General features: G+C 40.1%; 2 protein-coding genes and 1 long non-coding RNA gene across 3 annotated transcripts in view; 2 read left to right on the forward strand and 1 right to left on the reverse strand.

Annotated features, from left to right (window-relative positions):
- Window positions 1-10,144, reverse strand: part of LOC129411793 (uncharacterized) — a 47,933-nt gene extending 37,789 nt beyond the window's left edge. The window contains exons 1-3 of the long non-coding RNA XR_008633458.1: window positions 10,079-10,144; window positions 9,049-9,160; window positions 2,040-2,176 (exon numbers count right to left, since the gene is read on the reverse strand). This is a non-coding gene — a long non-coding RNA (uncharacterized LOC129411793). The remainder of the gene's footprint in view (window positions 1-2,039; window positions 2,177-9,048; window positions 9,161-10,078) is intronic.
- sp8b (sp8 transcription factor b) lies at window positions 4,875-6,673 on the forward strand. The gene is made up of 2 exons (XM_020937556.2): window positions 4,875-4,902; window positions 5,336-6,673. The coding sequence occupies exons 1-2, from the start codon at window positions 4,882-4,884 to the stop codon at window positions 6,671-6,673; spliced, it is 1,359 nt and encodes a 452-aa protein (XP_020793215.2). The 5' UTR covers window positions 4,875-4,881.
- Window positions 10,145-10,272: 128 nt separating the features above from the next.
- On the forward strand, window positions 10,273-15,212 carry macc1 (MET transcriptional regulator MACC1). Its single transcript, XM_020937379.2, has 5 exons — window positions 10,273-10,411; window positions 11,161-11,279; window positions 11,570-13,602; window positions 14,069-14,257; window positions 14,545-15,212. Exons 2-5 carry the CDS (start codon window positions 11,168-11,170, stop codon window positions 14,746-14,748), a joined length of 2,538 nt encoding a protein of 845 aa, XP_020793038.2. The 5' UTR covers window positions 10,273-10,411; window positions 11,161-11,167; the 3' UTR covers window positions 14,749-15,212.
- The last annotated feature ends 4,377 nt before the right edge of the window (window positions 15,213-19,589 follow it).

Consider the following 19,589-nt stretch of genomic DNA (forward strand, 5'->3'; position numbering starts at 1 on the left):
GACAAGGCAAGCTCTTTATTATATGATAAACTAAGTAAATGGAAAACGACGTCTCCCCTCTGGGAAATCGGACCACCTCTTAATTAAAACATTGTGTTGTCTCTGAATAGATAACAGGGCCTGTATAAACTTAACACCTGGAGAAAACTTGAGGAAAAGTTACTAAAGTTGTAGCTCACAAAAAAAGTTTTGCCTCCTGTAAAGCTATCTGACACAAACAGAAACAGAGACTCGCAAATGTAATCAGCACCATCAGTCGCTAGCCTGCGCACAAACAAATAATACACGTTTGTTTTAACAGATTTGTTTATGAAGACACACTCCTGACACTTTGTAATTGCACTGGATCTTAAAGCGCATTATCACCTCTGAGAACATGTTTCATTATCACATCCACAGTACACAGAATCCAAGTGTGGCGCATGTTAGACAGAGGGAAAAATCAGGCCCACTTCACAGTCAGTTCGTCTTAGTCTAGTGCTTCGGGGATGACATAACAAGAAGAGCAAACATGTCTGTGTCTTGCGCCTCTCGTCGACTTCCTCCACCCACACTTGAGAGGTGACAGGCATACACCCGGACTTCCATTATTATCCCACAAGAATGCCACTGGGAGGATAATTACTGAAACTTGAAGAGCCAGGGCTAATCCTAAGTACTTCACTTTGTATGACTGCCTCGCCCGCCTGTCTCTTAGCCCGCCGCTCATGCTGACAAAGTGCAACGTTGGGCTCGCTGAAAGTCAATAAGAAGACCTCATGGCCCGCAGATGAAGCGCTTGTGCCAAATGGATCCAAAATACACTGTTTTGGAGTTTGTCATCAAAAACTGTAATCTAACAGTGCAGAGCGGCAAACAAGTGGCCAGGGAAACAGTGATTACAACACCAACTGGCAAATAAATGAATAAATCTGTGATCAAACTCATTTTTTATGGGAACAGATGGACAACACTCTACATAAAAGCTGGTGTTGCAGATAAAATGTGATGGTAAAATGTGCAGCTGAAAGGGACAAAGAGACAAGAGACAAGTCCTTATACGTAGAGTTTGACTGACAGGTGCTGTGAAGGACTATTAGCACATCACATGACATGCACTGCAATTCTCAAGATATTTGTTATTTACCATACAATTATCCTAATATGGAAGCCAAATTATGCCCATCCAAATTACCATTTGCACTGTTTCCATAATAACCGACAACATGGCAACTGTTAGCAACACAGCCATGTGTTAATTATGACAAGCAACTTTAAATGAAATTGTAAATATTTAATTGCCTCAAGAGCCTGACAAACATTTTTACCACAGTACTTCATATGAAAGTAATTAAGACTACTGCACTCTTGAGATGGTTGAGTACTTTTTTTGCTTTTGGTTTTTATAGTTGACTTAATAAAAGGAAAAGGAAACTTAAGAGCGTTTGGTCTTTTCATCCCCAGAGGAAACGGAGGCACCCATCCTCCCGCACAAAGCCAGGAACAGCTGGCTGATCGATACGCGACAAAAGCTCAGAGGTTAGAGCAGTCAAAAGATTGTTAACTAGCCATTTTATTTGCCAGACATTTATATCATTGTTTATGGTTCAGTGCACCCCTTGAGCGCGGTCCATGCTGCACACCTGTGCTTGGAACACAGTCAGGGCCTCTTCACCCACTTCCACTGACCTCGAGATAAAGAGCACTGCACCGCCAACACCTCCATTTAGAGAGCAACAACACTGGTAAAGAACACATTCAGAATAGATAGCTGTGTTTTGCCTTTTGCAGACACTTTGGCTGTAGGTTCATATTAGCTCAATAATTCTGCATTCTGCATTGTTGCCAAATACAAAATGCAGCTGTCTATTTTAAAACTGCAAGTATTTTCATGAGCACTCTGGACAGATTCTTATTTTGACATTCCTACATATGCGTTTGTGTTTGTGTGAATGTGGGTGTTAGTACACTGTGAGTTGGGGCCAGTAACACATGGCTGTGGCTGCAGTAGACAGGGTCCCTGCGGGCTGGCAGGCCGGCCGACCCTCTGTGTGGCTCACCCAGGCGAAGAGGGGCTTCCTGCACATCTTTTGTCACACCAGTTGGGCCCTTGTGTCTGTGGCGGCTCCGCTCTGGACTCACTTGGCAGCTCACTGTTCAGACGGACATCTGCTCTCTCCATCCTCCCTGTGAATAGCTTTGAAAACATACACACCATGATCAGTGCTCTTTATACTTTTATCAATAATGTTGCACCATCAGAGATGGACAGAATTATTGTGCTCCCTCATATAAATATACATGTATTAAAATTATTCAACTTTTAACACTTTTTATTTTACATATTAGGAAAAAAAATTTATGAATCTATACACTCTTGTTTTGAAAAAGTCAACATTAAAAATAGAACTTGTACATCTTGATTCCTCTCAGGAGTTCCCTGAGCAGTGAGTGATTTTGGAGCACGCAATATTGAACACACTTTGTTCGTGCTCAGCGGCCCAGAATAACGCGGTCATTATGGCGGCGAAGGGACAGGTTTTGAGTTTGATTTCATGATGGTAATATAGCCCATGTGTGGAGAAGAAAGCCTTCAATGGGGACATCTGTTCAACGCGGCTTACAGTTACAGGCGTGCGTAAAGAACAACCTCTGCATCCCATATGAACTGGGAGCGACCCTATGGCCACTGCAAGCAACAGGCAACAAAAGACTTGGAGGATGATGCCAGAGTTGTACACCTGTGTTAAATGTCGATCACATCTCTGCAGCGGGGCGGTGATTCCAACTCCCATGTCCGTCCCACGGTTGAGCACCTTCTAAAATGTAATCGCTAAGTCTTTAAAAAATCCACCACTATTTCTGTAAAAATAAAAGTAAACGCGCTAATTTAGTGTACACTTTACTCAACTCATTTTAATTAACAGTCTATATTTTTGTGTTATTTTAATACTGCGCACCCTTATTAATGCTCTGTAAAAATATGACCCTGTTAATTGATCAGCCGGTGTAACATTGCTGTGGTGGTTGAGAGTTTTAGAGTCGACTCAGGAAAGCTGCCGTTTATTCTGCAGATCTTACGCCGAGGGTCACTCAGTGCGCGTCTCTGTGGAGCACGTATGTACGCTTTGATTTATTTCCCCACACGCTTACTCACATTTTAATAATTACTGTCTTGTGTACAATGTTATTTTTTTCAGTTTGCATGATTATTTGCAACACATAATAATAATAATAGTCGTCTATCTTATTTCATTTATAATAAAAAACAAAGTGCGCGCTGTTGCACTTCGAGCTTGTATTTGTTTAGTATGATTTTAAGAATTTGTATAGACTAAACGCTATGCTTTGGAGGAACGTTTAAACTTTTATAATTTACTTGTGAAATGTGAAACCCTATAACCGCGGTAAAACATAGAAGTTGCTTAAATCTAGCTCGTAAAAATCGTTTTCAAAATAACAGTGTTAACGGAGTATCTATTTGTAAAACAATGTAAATACGTCCTAAAGGCGCTTGTCCAATCGCAGAAACACAAGTATTAATCAGCCAGTCCATCTATCAGGCTGTGTAATAAAGGAAGCGACATGGTTTAGGCAGATGATGTGATGTATAATCCCTGGTCGTTTTAATTAACTTTTCCCTGTCCTGTAATGACCAAGCTGGTCAACAGAGCCGGTCAATAAGCATGTTAATATCAAACAAATAAAAGTGTAGATGATTAAAAACCTCCTGCGTTATTAAATTTGAAATTCAAATGAAATGTATGCTTCCAGTGCGCACTGCATGCTAATAGCGCCCAGATTGAGTCCCTGACTTTAACGCGGATGGTCCCTTATACTCATTATGTAACAGCAGCTTGCTTTATAGATTTAACAAAATGTCAACAGACAAAGTGATGACCCTATTCAATTTTACTCGAGGTCTGTGCAATCCCTTAATTATATACACTGATAAATAATGTTCATTACCTGATCCACCACTCTTTTCCCCACCACTAAGTCTTGAAAATTTCCCATATTTTATTTTTGTAATACCCAGAACAAAACGAAGCAAAAGTCAACTACATCAACCTTTCACTCCTCCTCCTCTGCTATAAGCTAATATCACAAATTGACTTACCCACCTACGGAATGCGCTAGTTTTAATCAAAACTGTCAAAGATAATTGTGCGCAATTACAGTAAAGTTTAAAATGGCACCAGACCCATTATCCAGGACCAAGAACAAAGCACTCTTTATATATCACCTAAATCATGTGTATATTAAGTTAAAACTTCCAAAGAGTCATTTGAGTAAAGTAGTGTCTAAAATATGACAGCAGACAAAACCAGAACCCACCGAGGCCTGTTGCGCACGGACGTTCTTGTTGGGATAACATGAAATTAAAAACAAAACAGCATTATCAGAATATTTCACACAATCTGTTTGTCGTGCAGTTTTAGCAGGTATGACTGCTGTGTAAAGGGTACAGCATAAACTCAGTGGTGAAGACAGGTCAGACTAGTCAATGTTATTCCACAGTGGCTAGCTCTTTTTATTTATGGAATGTGATGTTCAGTAAAATTTCAGTAAGTGCCCCTAATTCCTCCTTCCTAATTCAGTGTCATTTAACTTTGCCTTCCTTCCGCTGTGTTTTATGATGGAGGGGGCGGTGTGGGGTGGAGGAGGGAGGAGATCTGTCTGCGACGCTCTATTGATGACCTCACGGTAGAATGTGGCAGTGCGGCACGACGCGCCCGCTGATTGGTCGCCCGTGTCACAGCGGCACTTCAAAGCCAGAGAGGAGCCTACAATTGTGGAAGAATGGGCGGACCGCATCATTGTATTGCACACCTCTAAAAAAACAGTGCTCTGATTCATAAATATAAAAAGATCCTCTGAAGAGGGCAGTGTTTTTGTGTGATGGCAACTTCACTTCTAGGGGTGAGTCTAAAGGACTTTCTTTCTGGTTTAATTAGTTCGTGTCATTGTCCGGCAGAGAAGGATTAAACTCGCAGCGGTCAGAAACAGCCAGCAAAGCCAGTGCAGTACATGTATTTCCCGAAACTTCTCTTGAGATTTTGCGGAGGATACATAAGTTAGATTTGTATCTTAAAACGCGTGTGTTTACGGGTATCCAGTTTGGCATGCGCCTGTGAACGGTCTTGTTGCTGTTTGGTGTTTACCGCTTGTCCAGGTAGGAGCTGATTCGTTTTAGGGCATTTTCTTATTGCATAGTAAATGTTGAAGATAGCAGAGTGTTTGTTGTCCATGATATCAACAACCTCTCTCTGAAGCTGGAGTTTGAAGTGTGCGTAAAGAACCTGTTCAACTTGTCAGACTGACCAGTCACTCACTGTTTCTCTTGTGTTTTCAGGAGGAGCCGAGGTTAGGATCGACTCCTTTAGCCATGTTAGCCGCAACATGCAATAAAATTGGGAGCCCCAGCCCATCACCGTCTACTATTACGGATAATTCCTCCTCATTTGGGAAAGGATTCCATCCATGGAAAAGAGCAGCGGCTAGCAGCTGCAGCCTCGGGTCTGGCCTACCCGGCTTCGGGGTGAGTCGTAACGGATCTGGGATCTCGGATTCATTCGGCACCAATAACTCCAATGGATCCAGCGCCTTTTCTTTGACGTCCGGCACGACTTCTAGCTCCCACTTTGGAAACGATTACTCTGTGTTCCAGGCGTCTGTTTCCAGCAGCTCCCAGGAGTCCAGCCACCAGCCCGTGTTCATCTCCAAGGTGCACACGTCAGTGGACAGTCTGCAGGGCATCTACCCCAGAATGAGCGTGGCACATCCCTACGAGTCTTGGTTCAAGTCGTCTCATCCCGGGATCCCCACTGCGGACGTGGGCACTACGAGCGCATCTACGTGGTGGGATGTTGGAGCAGGATGGATAGATGTCCAGAACCCAAACGGAGCCGCGCTCCAGACATCCTTGCACTCCGGGGGACTGCAGACATCCCTGCACTCTCCTTTAGGCGGATATAACTCTGATTACTCCACTCTGAGTCACTCTGCGTTCAGCACGAGCCCCTCTCCGCACCTGTTGACCACCGGACAGCACCTGATGGACGGCTTCAAGCCTGTCTTGTCCTCCTATCCTGACACCAGCCCATCTCCACTGGCCGGGGCAGGAGGCACGATGTTGACCGGGGCTCCCCCTGCGTCTTTAGCTGGCTCCCCGCGCTCCTCGGCGCGACGTTACTCAGGCAGAGCCACGTGCGACTGTCCCAACTGTCAGGAGGCAGAAAGACTGGGGCCAGCGGGCGCGAGTTTGCGGAGAAAGGGACTCCATAGCTGCCACATTCCCGGGTGCGGAAAAGTTTACGGGAAAACATCTCATCTGAAGGCACACTTGCGCTGGCATACAGGCGAAAGACCGTTTGTGTGTAACTGGCTCTTTTGTGGAAAAAGATTCACGCGCTCTGACGAGCTGCAGCGACATTTACGCACGCACACGGGAGAGAAACGGTTCGCGTGTCCAGTGTGCAACAAGAGGTTTATGCGCAGCGACCATCTGAGCAAACACGTAAAGACTCATAGTGCAGGCGGCTCCGCCGGGTCTGGTTCTGGGGGCAGCGGGGGCAAGAGGGGTAGTGACACCGACAGTGAGCACAGTGCGCCCGGGAGCCCCCCGTGCCAATCTCCCGACCTGTTGCACCCAAATGAGACAAGTCAAGGAGTGACTTTGAATGGCCTCTGATTCTATAAGGACTGAAAACTGTTGAACTTTCCGAGGTGTACGTGATTATGCACTAAACACGCGGAAACTCAGTGAATATTGTCATGTGAGGAGAAAAGGCCCCTGCGTAACAAGTGTTTCAGTCAAACTGCGACTCTCCTAACGGTTCAACGTAAGTATTTTCAGAGCTCCAGAATGCAGCAGTAGTGGTGCAAACAACAAGGAGCGCACACAACTTTCTATGACTCCAACACATGGGCAATTTTATTGCAACATGTTGAAGAATTGGGACATGGAAGTGATGCTCTGCTGTCTTGTGTTCAAAACCGTACTCTGGCACTTTATTATCAAGCAGGAGAATTTGTTCTAATGGGATGTTTCTAGTTCCATTTATTTTGAAAGTAAATTTCTCACGTTGTTATTCACGTCACCTTGTGCCACCTTTATAAGTCCGGGCCAGTTGAAAAAATTGGCATCGAAATGTGTACATAAAAATAGGTTAGATGAATCTCATCCCACTGTAAAGGTGTATTTGTCCAAGAGACGCTTTTGTATAGGTATTTCTAGTTGTATATTGACTCTAGTAAATATTTGCAAATATACAGAAATGTACTTGGATTTTTCTTTGACATGATATGTAATGTGGAATTTCTATTTAACCACGAGTTTTCTTGTGTTTAGGGGTCTACCATTTGGCGCACTTTTATTTTTAAGGATCTTAAATAATTTACTGTTTACCCACTTGTTTTAATTTAAGTACGCATGATGTAACGTGCTTTTTAATTTCCAGTGATTTTTTTATTTTTATTTTTCTGCGAGAATGGCTTTTTATGAAAGTCATTAATAAAGTCAGTTAAATTAAGCAGCGGTGGATCCACAGTTTGTTACACTGGATAGAAAACAAACGTAACATGTTTGTTATGAATAAATACGTAGACAAGAATAATCATTGGGGAAATGTGATTATGTAGGTTATTATGTGTAACAAGAGCGCGCATCTTGAACCAGTTATAGTTGTTACAAATCATTTCAAAGAAGTTTTTGAATTTTATTCACATGAGTTGACGCACCAAGCCAAGTAAGCGCAGGCCAGTGAGAAAAGCAGTTTATAAATGATGGTGTTTAAAAGCCATGTTACAAATGCTGTTTATGGTTTTGCTTGTTTATCAAGTTACAACAATTATTGTAAATACACCCCTATGTCAAGACTCTCCCTCATTATGCTGTGTTGAGATTTGTATTATTTAAACTATTTTCAAACGAAATGTTAATTTTAAATAATAGAATTAAATAATATTGGTCTATGCTGGTGTATTGAAATGGTTATACGCGTTTACCAAACTGAGACCCACAACCTGTAATGTAGCTATTAATACAACATAATATTAAAATATATTAAAAGGTTACAATATAGCAACAATTACAAACAAATTAATAATCTAAAGATAAAATACAAAAAGACTAATAAATTGATGAAAATATTGAGATGATGCGCATTTTGCTCATGAATTTGCATTAATGCCAGGTGGAAGAAAACATCTCTATAATTCATCATAACGTGCTCATCTGAAAGATTCAAAATAAGAAAACAAATAGGCAAAGTGACTAATGTTATTTCATATCATCTGTGAGTGTATCTTCCCTTAGTGGACTAGCCATAAATATGGCATTAATAAATATGGATTTTTCCTCATCTTAACAAATTAACAGATATACAGATTAGAAGAATAAAAATTGTCACATTTAACGCTGGGCTTTTATGTAAATCAAATCTACTTTTAAAACTCATCGTTTTAATTCCTCCGCCAAAGGCAGCATTAAAGCGCCATCTAGTGCTACATCTTTGCTTAGAGTGTTTTAGTGCGGTGAGTATTGTGTCCAAGTTATAAAACTTAAAGAGTGCAATACGCAACTTTTCTGGTTGTCTGGTGATGCTTAGGTCAGAGAGGTGACCCCACTCACAATAATAATAATAATAATAATAATAATAATAATAATAATAATAATAATAATAATAATAATAATAATAATAATAATAATAATAATAATATAATAATAATAATAATAATAATAATAATACGTTTCCAAGCAATAAAACCACCTGTATAAGGCAGGTAAATTTAATCAAACATCATTCTGTCAAAAATATCAGGGCAAGCAAAAACAACCCTTTGCACAAACCTAACTAAAAGTTATAAAGTGTTTGTACACAGCAGCATGCTTCATTTTGAATGCATAACAAACAGGAAAGGTAGTATTGTTGATGATAAAAATAAAAATAAAAGTTTATCATAATATATATTCACGGTGCAGTCTAAAACACCTAAACACTTGCATGTGGCAGTAAAATACAAAGCCTGTTTTGCAGTGTTCTGTTTGTGATTATTAGACTTTACCTTCAAAATCAGATTTGGAATTTATTTCTCTCTTGATTGGACTACTGCTGTGAGTTGCCGTATCAGATGTGGGTAGCACTTTGGACGGACAAAGTCCTTCTAATTCTGCCACCTGGAAATCACACAAAAGACAAACAGTGACCAAGGAACGGCGCTCATCTTGTGGACAAGGTAAGTGAGTGAAGTTAGAATGAAGACACTTGTACAAGAGACACAACTGATACAGCACAAAAACATGATCTGAGTTTTGACCTGACCATCAGCAACAAATCTGATATATCTGTGAAACATCTAACCAATAATCTATGGGAATAGACAAGAAAAAATTAGCTGCTCCTAATGCTTTGCCCCAGAGGCATTGAAGGATGTGTCAAATAGAGAGGTTCCCTGAATGGGGACAATAAAGTTTACCTTAAAGAGTCAAGACACATGAAAAGCACAAGATTTGTTTTTCTAAAAGTTTTAAACACAAAAACAGCCTAGTTTCACGAAAAAAAAGTGATTTTATGTTACAGCATTATAAAAATAACAACAGACCCATTGAAGTTTACGTAAAGTCTGATCCAGACGTACATAACTTTTTTCAACTGTCTCTGCAGCAAGAGTCGGCACGAACAAATAAGGAAATGCTACCCCCAAGTGGCCAAAGTGTAGTTCGTCATTACAACTTTGATAATAAGAAACGTTTGAGTGCACAACGTTACACTGTGTGGCTATGATTTTAATTTATACATGCTTAATAACAATGTATGCTCAATATCAACACTATAGTAGGCTCAAATATATAGTTAGGATATAGGTAAGCTAAGTGGTCCTATATTAGGGTCCTCTTTCCCGTTTTATTTAGAAAACTGTCCATGAGCAAAATTTTCTAAACAAAAAGCTGGGCAAAATACGAGCATTTTCAAAGCGTGACTAAACTCTCCCGTGACTGGTTGTTAATTCGTGTGCTTGTACTGCTCCGTGTGGAGCGAGAGGGCAAACCATGGTTTGTTGTCGTGTAAACATTAACCTTCAGAATCAGAAATACCTTGTGTTTGTAGTCAATCTTATCACCTTCACAGTCGAAACCAGCGCTGAGTTTCAGGTGTTGTAAGTCTACTGTTTAAACAACGAGTTGCATTATGGGAAATGTGGTTTCTCTGCTCCAGAGGCCACTCCTCTACTTTGGTTATGTGTTTTATTGGAGACTTCCAGTCCCAAAATGCCATGTGCCTAAGAGCAAACACGGAGCGTTGAAACGTGAGGAGGGGAAAGAGTTTGGTTACGCCCCAAAATGCGTAAATGCGTAAATGAGTGAAGAAGACTGCTCTCTTTTTCTACCAACGCGACCAAACAAAATTTCCAGCAACTCATGCCGCCGGTGAGAACATAACTTTTTATTGTAGTTTTAAATTTTAGAACAGTAGTCGCCTAATCTGTGCGCAGTGGCTGAAGAAGTAGACCTAATGAATATGTAACTACAGATGCACCTGTTCACAGACTGGCGGTGATCGTCCCTCTCATTGTTTTCCTTGTGTTGCCGTTTTGATCCTGAAGTTGGTGACAGTGCAGCCTATCGACCTATCTATATATGTATATGAACATACGTAGCATTTTAAAAATTATACATTTATAATTTAGCTATTAAAATACACGTGACCTACTATATATTAGTATTGTTAACAAATTATTATGATTGATTATTACACTTTCGTTTTGGTTAAATGTGGTAAATAAAGGCCTATTTTCTGTGTTTATAGCCCAGGTGTTTTGACTACAATCAAAATACACTTTGATTATAGCCAGGAACACAAAAGAAACTAGCTACTGTTTCAGAGGCTTGACAAGACCAACCTGTTCCTGTACACTGCCTGGTGTAAGAAAGCACATTATTAATGACTGACTCACTGTGAGGAGCTGTGAATGGGTAGTGGCCTGTCTACAAACAAGTGACAGAGTAAATAGCTTGTGCTTTTTTCATGCTTTCAAACTGAGTGGTTGTTCAGAGAGCTCAAGGCTCACTATGTGAAATGACGCAACAATAACACCACTGAGGCAACCTACGCTTTTATTATTACGTCAAAAACTGGAATTATATTATAACTATTTACATTTAGCTTTATTTGACAGATGAAATATGGCAGACAGAAGAATACAGTCAATTCGCCGTGTTGGGAGTCTCATGCGAAGCAGATCTGAGGGAACATTGATTGATGTGGATGACAATGTTTTTGTCAACAACTCAAATGGTAAGATATCCATTCAATAAAGCTATCAATCATTTGTTAGACACTGATATCTAAAATGGCATGGCTTGTTTTATTATCATTACATATTATGGAGTTTGTTTGTATGTTTGCTTTATGTTTGCTTTGCTTTGTATCTGGTAAACTCTGATGGGACCAGGTGGATGGGGAGGGTCAGATATTGGAAGTGGAGGGGTGGGTATTAGGGAATGTTTTTTCAATATGACATGATGTTTACTGAAATGAATAATAAGCCACAGAAATAATGAAGATAAAATGGTATTGTTTTTCAGGTGCGCCCCGCCAGAATTTGGAGTGGCCCCTTTCACACACAGACATCCCAAAGTCAACTGAGACAAAAAACCCTTTCTGGAACAAACTGTCTGGGTCAAATCCTTTCCTAGATGACATTGTATTTAGCAGTCCAGATGAAGGTTTTTCCAATCCAATTAATACAAAACAAGACTTAGAGCAACACCCCAACAATGAGGATGCTGCAAGTACATCATCAGACGAAGGGAACATTGAAAATCTGCTGGGGAACAGGAACAAAGTCAGCAACAGGTCTGGACGATGGAGGAGTGCATCTGACATTTTGGATGACTTGGAGAGGAAAGTGCCAAAACGCACAAATAGCACCAACAAACCTCCCGGGACAGTCCTGAACCCAGATTTTGAGTGGCTAAAAGATGATAGAGAGGCATATAAGATGGCCTGGTTGAGTCACCGGCAGCTTACGCGTTCCTGTCTGGACCTGAACCTGATGAGTCAAAGTCCAGGGTGGGCTCAAACACAGGCCACGGACTTCCAGGTCATCAGTAAGATTGGACACACAGGAGGCTCTGTTCAGCTGCCTGACTCGGAGATAACAATCCATTTCCCAGAAGGCCATGTGGCACCTGGGGAAGTCCAGGAAGTGACCCTGAAAGCAACACTAGACCCCCCTCCCGGACTCAATAACAACTACATGACTACCATGAGCCCCCTGGTGGAAGTAGTCCTCAGTAATATTAACACAAAAAAGTGTATATCTCTGGACGTGAAGCTGTCTGGAGCGGTGCGTGCTGACAATACAAGCAAGGTGATGACGGCTGTTACCGGGCTGTTGTCTAACAAGAGAGAAGGCCCCTATGTCAAAATGGATGACTGTTACATTTACAAAAACATGATGCAAATGAAGCTACAGGAGTTGAAGACACATTTTTATGTTATTGCTGTGGCAGAGGCTTTTGCAATTGAGCCCCCCGCCTCTTCAGTATGGGATTACCTTGACCGCCCAATCACAGTGGCAGTTTATGGTCCTCGCTACATACATCCATCTTTCAAGGTTGTAATAGTGGTGTGCTGTCATGACGATGTCCCTCCAAAGCTGCCATTCTCAGATGTCTGTCGAGGCAACAAAAGTCTGCCCCCTTTAGTGCTCCAGCTGTGGGGGAAGCATCACTTAAAACCAACTAAACTGAATGACATGAAAATTGCAATTAGTGTGGTAGAAACACTGTTTAAAATCCAACCTGAGGATAAGCTTAAAGAAGTAAGACAAAGTCAGCTTAAAATAGGCACAGTGTTACATCTGCCTGTTGCTTTATCTTGTGACAGGACTGCAGAAATGGTACCTTTTACACTTGCTTTACACATGACCGAATCTAATGCCAAAACTGTTGCACAATTTCAAGTGACGTCCCCAACTGTGGCACCACTGCGATCTGAAAAACGAGGCAGGCAATTTGAAAAGCGACTGGAAATGCCCAAAAGTCCAACAATCCCTGAGGAGAGCGTGCCGGATTTACCAAGTTTCCAAGACAACCCAGTAAATCTGCAGTGGTATGGAGTCGCTCTGAAGTCCGTTCTCCGGCAGCCACGAGTGGATTACCTGTTGGAATACTTTAAAGGGGACACAATGGCTCTTTTATCAAAGGAAACTGTCAAATCAGTAGGAAATTTCAAAGTAAAAGAGTGGTATATTGGGTTTCTCCGAGACAGGATTGGTTTGGTTCACTGCAAAAACATCAAGCTTATAACTAGAGATCAAGTAATCGATTTCACTGGAATTCAGATGACCACAGAAGTGCTATTGGACAACATGACGCTGCCCTTTAGAAAATTCACATACATGTACTCTGCCATTCAGACTATGGTGACTGAACACATAAGCAGCTGGAGGGACTTTGCCAGTGCTTTAGGCTATCACAATCTGACCCTGGACACCATCACACGCAGGTACACGGAAACAGAGGCGGACAAAGTGGCCAGTGTGCTGGAGAGGCTGAAGGAGGACTGCCACACTGACAAGAGCAGGAGGAAGTTTTTGCATGAACTCATTATTGTAAGTAGAAACCAGGGTTCAAAAAACAAACAGATACTCATCAATACTAAAAAGAGTAACAATACTTGATACTCAAGTACTAATACAGAAAAAACACATAATTAGGACAACATTTTCTTGAGTAGTTTTTGAATGACTGGTAATGAATGTGTTAATAAGTACATAAGTACAAAATTACAACTGGTACAAGCTAGTTTTGAAAGAACTAACTAGATAACTAGATGTGCAGTATAAATATCACTACAGCTTTTAAATCATTGCCACAAATTTTGATCATTCATATTTTTATGTGAATTATTAAACAAAAAAAACTTTTTCCTTGTAGATATCTTTACTCTTATCTTGATTTTGATTAAAATGTAATTAATCTATTATGGGCTGCCAAGATAAGCCATGAACAAAGTTCTAGCTTATCTTATGCTAACAAAGTTTTTTTTTTTTAAACCCATGGTTCTTTTGTTCTCAGGGCCTGTTAAAAATGGATGCTGTGAACCTTGCAGCTCAGCTTATCCAGAACACTGTGATTCTGTCGACTGCTGTGGAGCTCGGGCCTCGTTGGAGAGAGCTGGCGGAGAAGATGGAAAAACTCACCGGTGCTCAGATAGCTGCGTATGAAGCCCCCCACCGAGGCAAGAATGGTGATGTTTCCCCTCAGGTTTGTGCATTATTGTTATATGTATTTAAACATTGGCCTACATGTCTGAACCTTTTCTCCCCAAACATTATAGATGGTTGAAGGTTTATGCTTCTTTTAAGATCACATACAGAACCATAAAATTACTTGTTTTGTAACTAATTTGTTGCCACTTGTGTTGTTTTGTATTTGCATAGTTACTTGATCCAGTGTGGACAAAAGTTTGGACAAAAAAAACATGCGTACCTGACCTATGCTCAACTTTCATTACAGTGTATATTATATTGAAGTGCTGTCTTATTTTATAGGCAATGTGGAAACCTGCCTATGACTTTCTCTATTCCTGGAGCCAGAGGTACAGAAATAGTTACAGAGACATGATTCAGGATCTGCACTTGGTCCTGGACAAAATGAAAAACCCCACAACCCGACAGTGGAGGCAGCTGACAGGAGCGCTCATCACAGTAAACTGTCTCCAACTCTTCCGGAGCTCTGCATTCCCCAAATCATAGAACAAAAGCCACAGCAGTGTTGCAATAGGGGTCAGACCAGGGAGGTGTTTGACTGTAATCTTAGCTGACTTATCAACTCATGTATGTTGTGTTTGTACAGATACTATACTGTTACTTTATATCATTATTATATGTATTTTATTTTTTAATATAATGTGAAATTATTTTTGAAAGAGTTAAAGAGATCAAAATGTGTGTTTTACCTTATTCTCTGGTTAAAATGCACCATCACTGTGAAATTTCCTGTTACTCAAACAATCTATAGACCTTGTGTGTGTATCATTAGTCCTGTCACTTTTGTATCACTTTTTTTTTTTTTACTAAAATATAGAATTGTTATATTTATACATTTAAATTATGTAAAGCCTGACCACGTGTGCCAAATAACGTCTTATAATAATGTGCCAGATTTTAAAAGATAACAGCAGAATAAAATTGCTTTATGGTGGTGGTTAACTCCTAAACCCTAAACTTTATTGCAATAACATTTGTAGCAATTATAAAATGTGTGCGACATTATCAACTCTTCTCTGCTCTAAGAAATATATGGGAGTGTTTGAATTCAATGGAAACCAGTTTCAGATGAAAGCTTAGTGTGATCTTGCTAGCCCCAGTGAGATTAACTACACAAATATATGAATGAAAATAAATAGTCAAAGACAAATACTTAAAGAGACACAATAATCTAGTTAAGTCATAATGGCATGGACAAAGGATTGTGGATTTGTGGTTAAAGTATTGATCAAAACACCAGAATGAGTAAAGTAGGACACTGCAAGATGCTCTCTTGTAGGGAAAAAACATTACAGAACAAAGGCCCTCTGTGTAGTCAGGGTCAAAATATGTTTGTATCAAACTCAACTCAGTAAATACAGATAGTTCACTGACCATTGTTTGAAACTGTGTATCATCTATCATCAGAAATGTGCAATGTGGCAACACACGTGGCCAAAGATCTTCCTAAAGAAAAGACATTTTTTAACAACCTGAAGAATATTGGGAAATAAACTTTTTTTTTTTTTTAGTAACAATGCACTTGATTTAGGAGGGTCAATGCCAGTTTTGGGCCACAGGGTGTCAGTAAAGGAACAAGTGTCCACTGTAGGTACAACGGTCAAGACCTACGAATAGCTCGAGCCTGGTTTTAATTGAAATATATGGCCACAGCAACTCTGCATTGTGGGAAAGTACAATGTATTTTTAGGTATCGAAATAGTGTAGACATATTTCTTTGCCAGGAGGTTAATGACAACATTTCGGCCTTTGGGTAATTTACTGTGTGACTGACTATCCTAACTATCTTTGGTCTCACACTGAGGATTCTGGTCTTGGAAGCGCACATCGCTAATTGAATGATCCTACATTTTACGCACCACAACAAAGGTACCACAAAACGCTTTGATCTCCTGACACGGCCTACCACCGTTTTAGAAATCTGCTGTCTCACAAAGCACAAAACCCTGCAGAAGTTAGAAAACATGTTGATTGACGTAAACGAATATGCGTGTTTATGTCCATATTTCCCACGTTAATCATGTTTTGGTATAAAAAAAACGCGACACTGCTGTTCTTTCTAGCACGTCGACACATTTACACATTAATTAGATCGCACATTAAGAATCTGACTAGAGCTCGTGCCAGCCTTAAGCGTTGGCACCAAATATACGCGGGTTATTTGCATGTTAAAGTGTTTTGACAAGAGTGTGATATTATGCAAACTGTGAATTTTCTCAGCCATATCTGAAGTACATCACACGGGAGACGCATAACACTTAACGGCTATGTGTTCAGCTGGGCGCGCGGCCAGGGCTTTGCAATGTTTGTGCGAAGTTTTTGATTTATGCGACCTAAAAGCTTTATCCAGGGGAGGCATTCACTACAGTTCCCACAATCCATCACTCATCACAAAAGTCAGGGTAAGATCCCACTAGGCGAGACTCAGCATCAGCAGTGAAGTTTCTTGTCTTAGATCAAGCTTCAAAAACATTATTCACTCTCATAGGCCTGATCCATTTTTATCTTCTTCAGTTGTATCCTCCAAGAACAAGAATGACAAATCCATATCGCACATACTAAAATAGACACTCCACCAAGATGTAGCCTATCACTAGTTTTTAAAAAGTTACCCCAACAGAGGGCGCAATTGGTTCAATTGTTGTATCTTCCATTTACGTAAAGTTCAGTGCCGTTGATCAATCACAATTCATTTGGCAATGATAAATGTCTGTATGTAATGTGGATGTCATTAAACACCTTTAAGTAGCCTGTTTCTACATATCTATTATCTAGTATAATAATTATGTGGGCAATTATTAGCCTATCAATGCTATAAATCTGCTGATAAGGAGGATTTTTTAACATGTTACACTTAATAATAGAAGGTTACTCTTAAAGTAGCTCAAGTAAAAGTGGTTAAAACATTCAGGTGTGAACTACTAAGTATATGAATACACCGAATGAAGGACCCAAACAGTGGAGCTGCTGCTGGGTGATAGTGCACAGGGACCATCCACAAATCACTGTTGTGAACAGAAGCATTCCTCTGTCCTCTGGGGTATACAAGACTTCATTTGGTTTTCCTCTGTGATATATGCTGAGGCCAAGAAGTCATTTACCTTCCAATGAATTAGCCTCATGATTTATGTGAGCTGCAAAAGTGTACTGTGGATCCTATAGCCTCCTACTGACCCCTCTTCAGATCACACCAATAATTATGTAAAATATGATGTGAAAGTGGCACTCAAGCTTCAGTTTACCAAAGTTGGGCTAAATGTTTGGCTACAGATTAAAATAATAAAAGGATTTATACTTTAGGTATCCTAATAAAACTAAGCAGCCTTTCTTTGCTCTTTACAGGCTGCATATGTTTTTCAACCACAATAACTTTATTCATTATTAAATATTGGGTATGTTCTGCAATCAGATGATTTTTACGTGTTTTTTTATTGTCTAACATGCCTATGTGACATTCTTGAACCTTATATCTGTAATTACTATGATAATTTTTCTAAATAATGGAAAGCAGAGTGGTGGGTGGAGACAGGGGGTTGGTAAAAACTGAAATTTTCTAAGCACCCAAGCTTTGACTGCATGATTACTCAGACATACATGGATCAACCAAAATACAATTCAGGCTTATGATGAGAGAACACTAATATGTGGTTTTCAAAAAGTACAATTTACATAATATGGCCTGTTTAAACTTGGAATCCTTTGTAATGGGCTTTTGTTTGGGGGCCTCTAGTGGCTGACGGGGCCCAGTGCATCTACGCAGATTGCTTTTGCCAAAGAGCCATACTGGATAGATTTTCAAATTTGAACTGTTTCTCTTATGTTTTTATTAGATTTAACATGTCCCAATGGAGAAGTTGGCGAGAAACTGTGATTCTAGATTGAACTCTTGCACTTAACTTTTAAAAATGGGCTTGATTTGGATGAGTACAGATTTAGTTGGTTACAAGGTGTTGATCATTGCCTCCAGTTTAATACCATTCATGTGACTAAGAACCTTTTTTCAGATCTTCCCATGACCACTGCTGCGTCGAAGGAAGCTCTTATAACCAAAATGAGTCAAAGGAAAATAAAAAGCACAACCTGAGGTATTTGAATCCAGCATTTTGTGAGTAATCACCATCCACATCCTTGAGACACCTCTCTACTTTCACTCTCACTTTTTCCACAAACCAAGCGTTACAGGGGCCCAACTCCGTCATGGCACTGGCTACGATAAAGATTAAAGCCAATCAGAATGCAAATAACCCAGGCTTTTTAGTGATAAACATCCAGGAATGCCTATGTGCACCTCAAACCACTACAAAGTCATGATTAGCTTGCCATCAGGGGAATAACTGCCCACTAAATACTCCTTTTATCAAGTTGTCTCCGCTTGCTCTGTTTTGTGGTGAAGTACTTGTTTGTGTACGCTTAGTAGTGTAGTAGTGCACTAATGAAGCTTTGTCCGTAATCTACAAAACAGATGCCCAGATTGAAAAGCATTAGCAGCTTTAAGGTATTTTACTATTAGGCAAGTCAAGGTTAGAATATATGGTTCTTTCTGTTTTACCTGTTACTGTGTGAGGAATGTCCAGCATATGGTGAGAACAGTCATAAAGTGCAGGTGTCCACACTTCACGACATCAAGTAATGCCTTTGACAGACTGGACTTTTGAGTGAATCTGAATGTACTATAGAGACCAGGGTAAACCAACACCGGTGTATTTAGAGAGATCATAACTCGTAACTTGTAATGACAAATAAAGCCTGGGCTCTATTTGAACATTATTTAAAGGAATCATATTACGCTATTTTCTGATTTGTCTTAATAGTGTTTCCTCATCACAAACATACCTGGAGTTTTGTTTTGTTCTGTTTACACATGTTTACCACACAAAACTGCTGAATTCAATGAAAACACACCGTTCCAACTTGTGATGTCATGTGGTAATATAGGAAGTGCTTCACTGTGTTGTTAAACTCCATACACCTTCACTACAATCATTTGGATACTTTCAGCCCTTAAATTGCCCATCTCTACTAAAGAAATGGTAAAAGGTACAGTAGCTATTAACTTGATAACTACTGCTTCATGACATCACAAGGTGGAACAGACCATTTTGAGCTTTGGAGATGTAGACAGACTAGTGATAAAGAGTGACTCAAACATGTGTAAATGAAACAAAACACAACTCTGTTTTTTGGGGTTTTTTTTCTGATGATGATGATGTCACTATTTAACATGGTTTAAAAGTGCACTGCCTAACTTTTCTTTGTGGGGGGAAAGGCCACATGCTTGTCTCCATGTCGATGTATTTAACTGTTCAGCCTGGAATGTTTCATAGTAC

The sequence above is a fragment of the Boleophthalmus pectinirostris genome, unplaced genomic scaffold (genome assembly GCF_026225935.1).
Source record: "Boleophthalmus pectinirostris isolate CB_2022bp ecotype Guang Dong unplaced genomic scaffold, ASM2622593v1 HiC_scaffold_6, whole genome shotgun sequence".
NCBI lineage: Eukaryota > Metazoa > Chordata > Actinopteri > Gobiiformes > Gobiidae > Boleophthalmus > Boleophthalmus pectinirostris.

Excerpts from the sequence above, each read along its gene's own strand:
- sp8b (XM_020937556.2), top strand. The coding sequence starts at position 4,882 with ATGGCAACTTCACTTCTAGGG. Across the intron at positions 4,903-5,335 it reads TGGCAACTTCACTTCTAGGG|GAGGAGCCGAGGTTAGGATC; the intron begins GTGAGTCTAAAG and ends TTGTGTTTTCAG.
- macc1 (XM_020937379.2), top strand. The coding sequence starts at position 11,168 with ATGGCAGACAGAAGAATACAGTCAATTCGCCGTGTTGGGAGTCTCATG. Across the intron at positions 11,280-11,569 it reads TTTTGTCAACAACTCAAATG|GTGCGCCCCGCCAGAATTTG; the intron begins GTAAGATATCCA and ends ATTGTTTTTCAG. Across the intron at positions 14,258-14,544 it reads ATGGTGATGTTTCCCCTCAG|GCAATGTGGAAACCTGCCTA; the intron begins GTTTGTGCATTA and ends CTTATTTTATAG.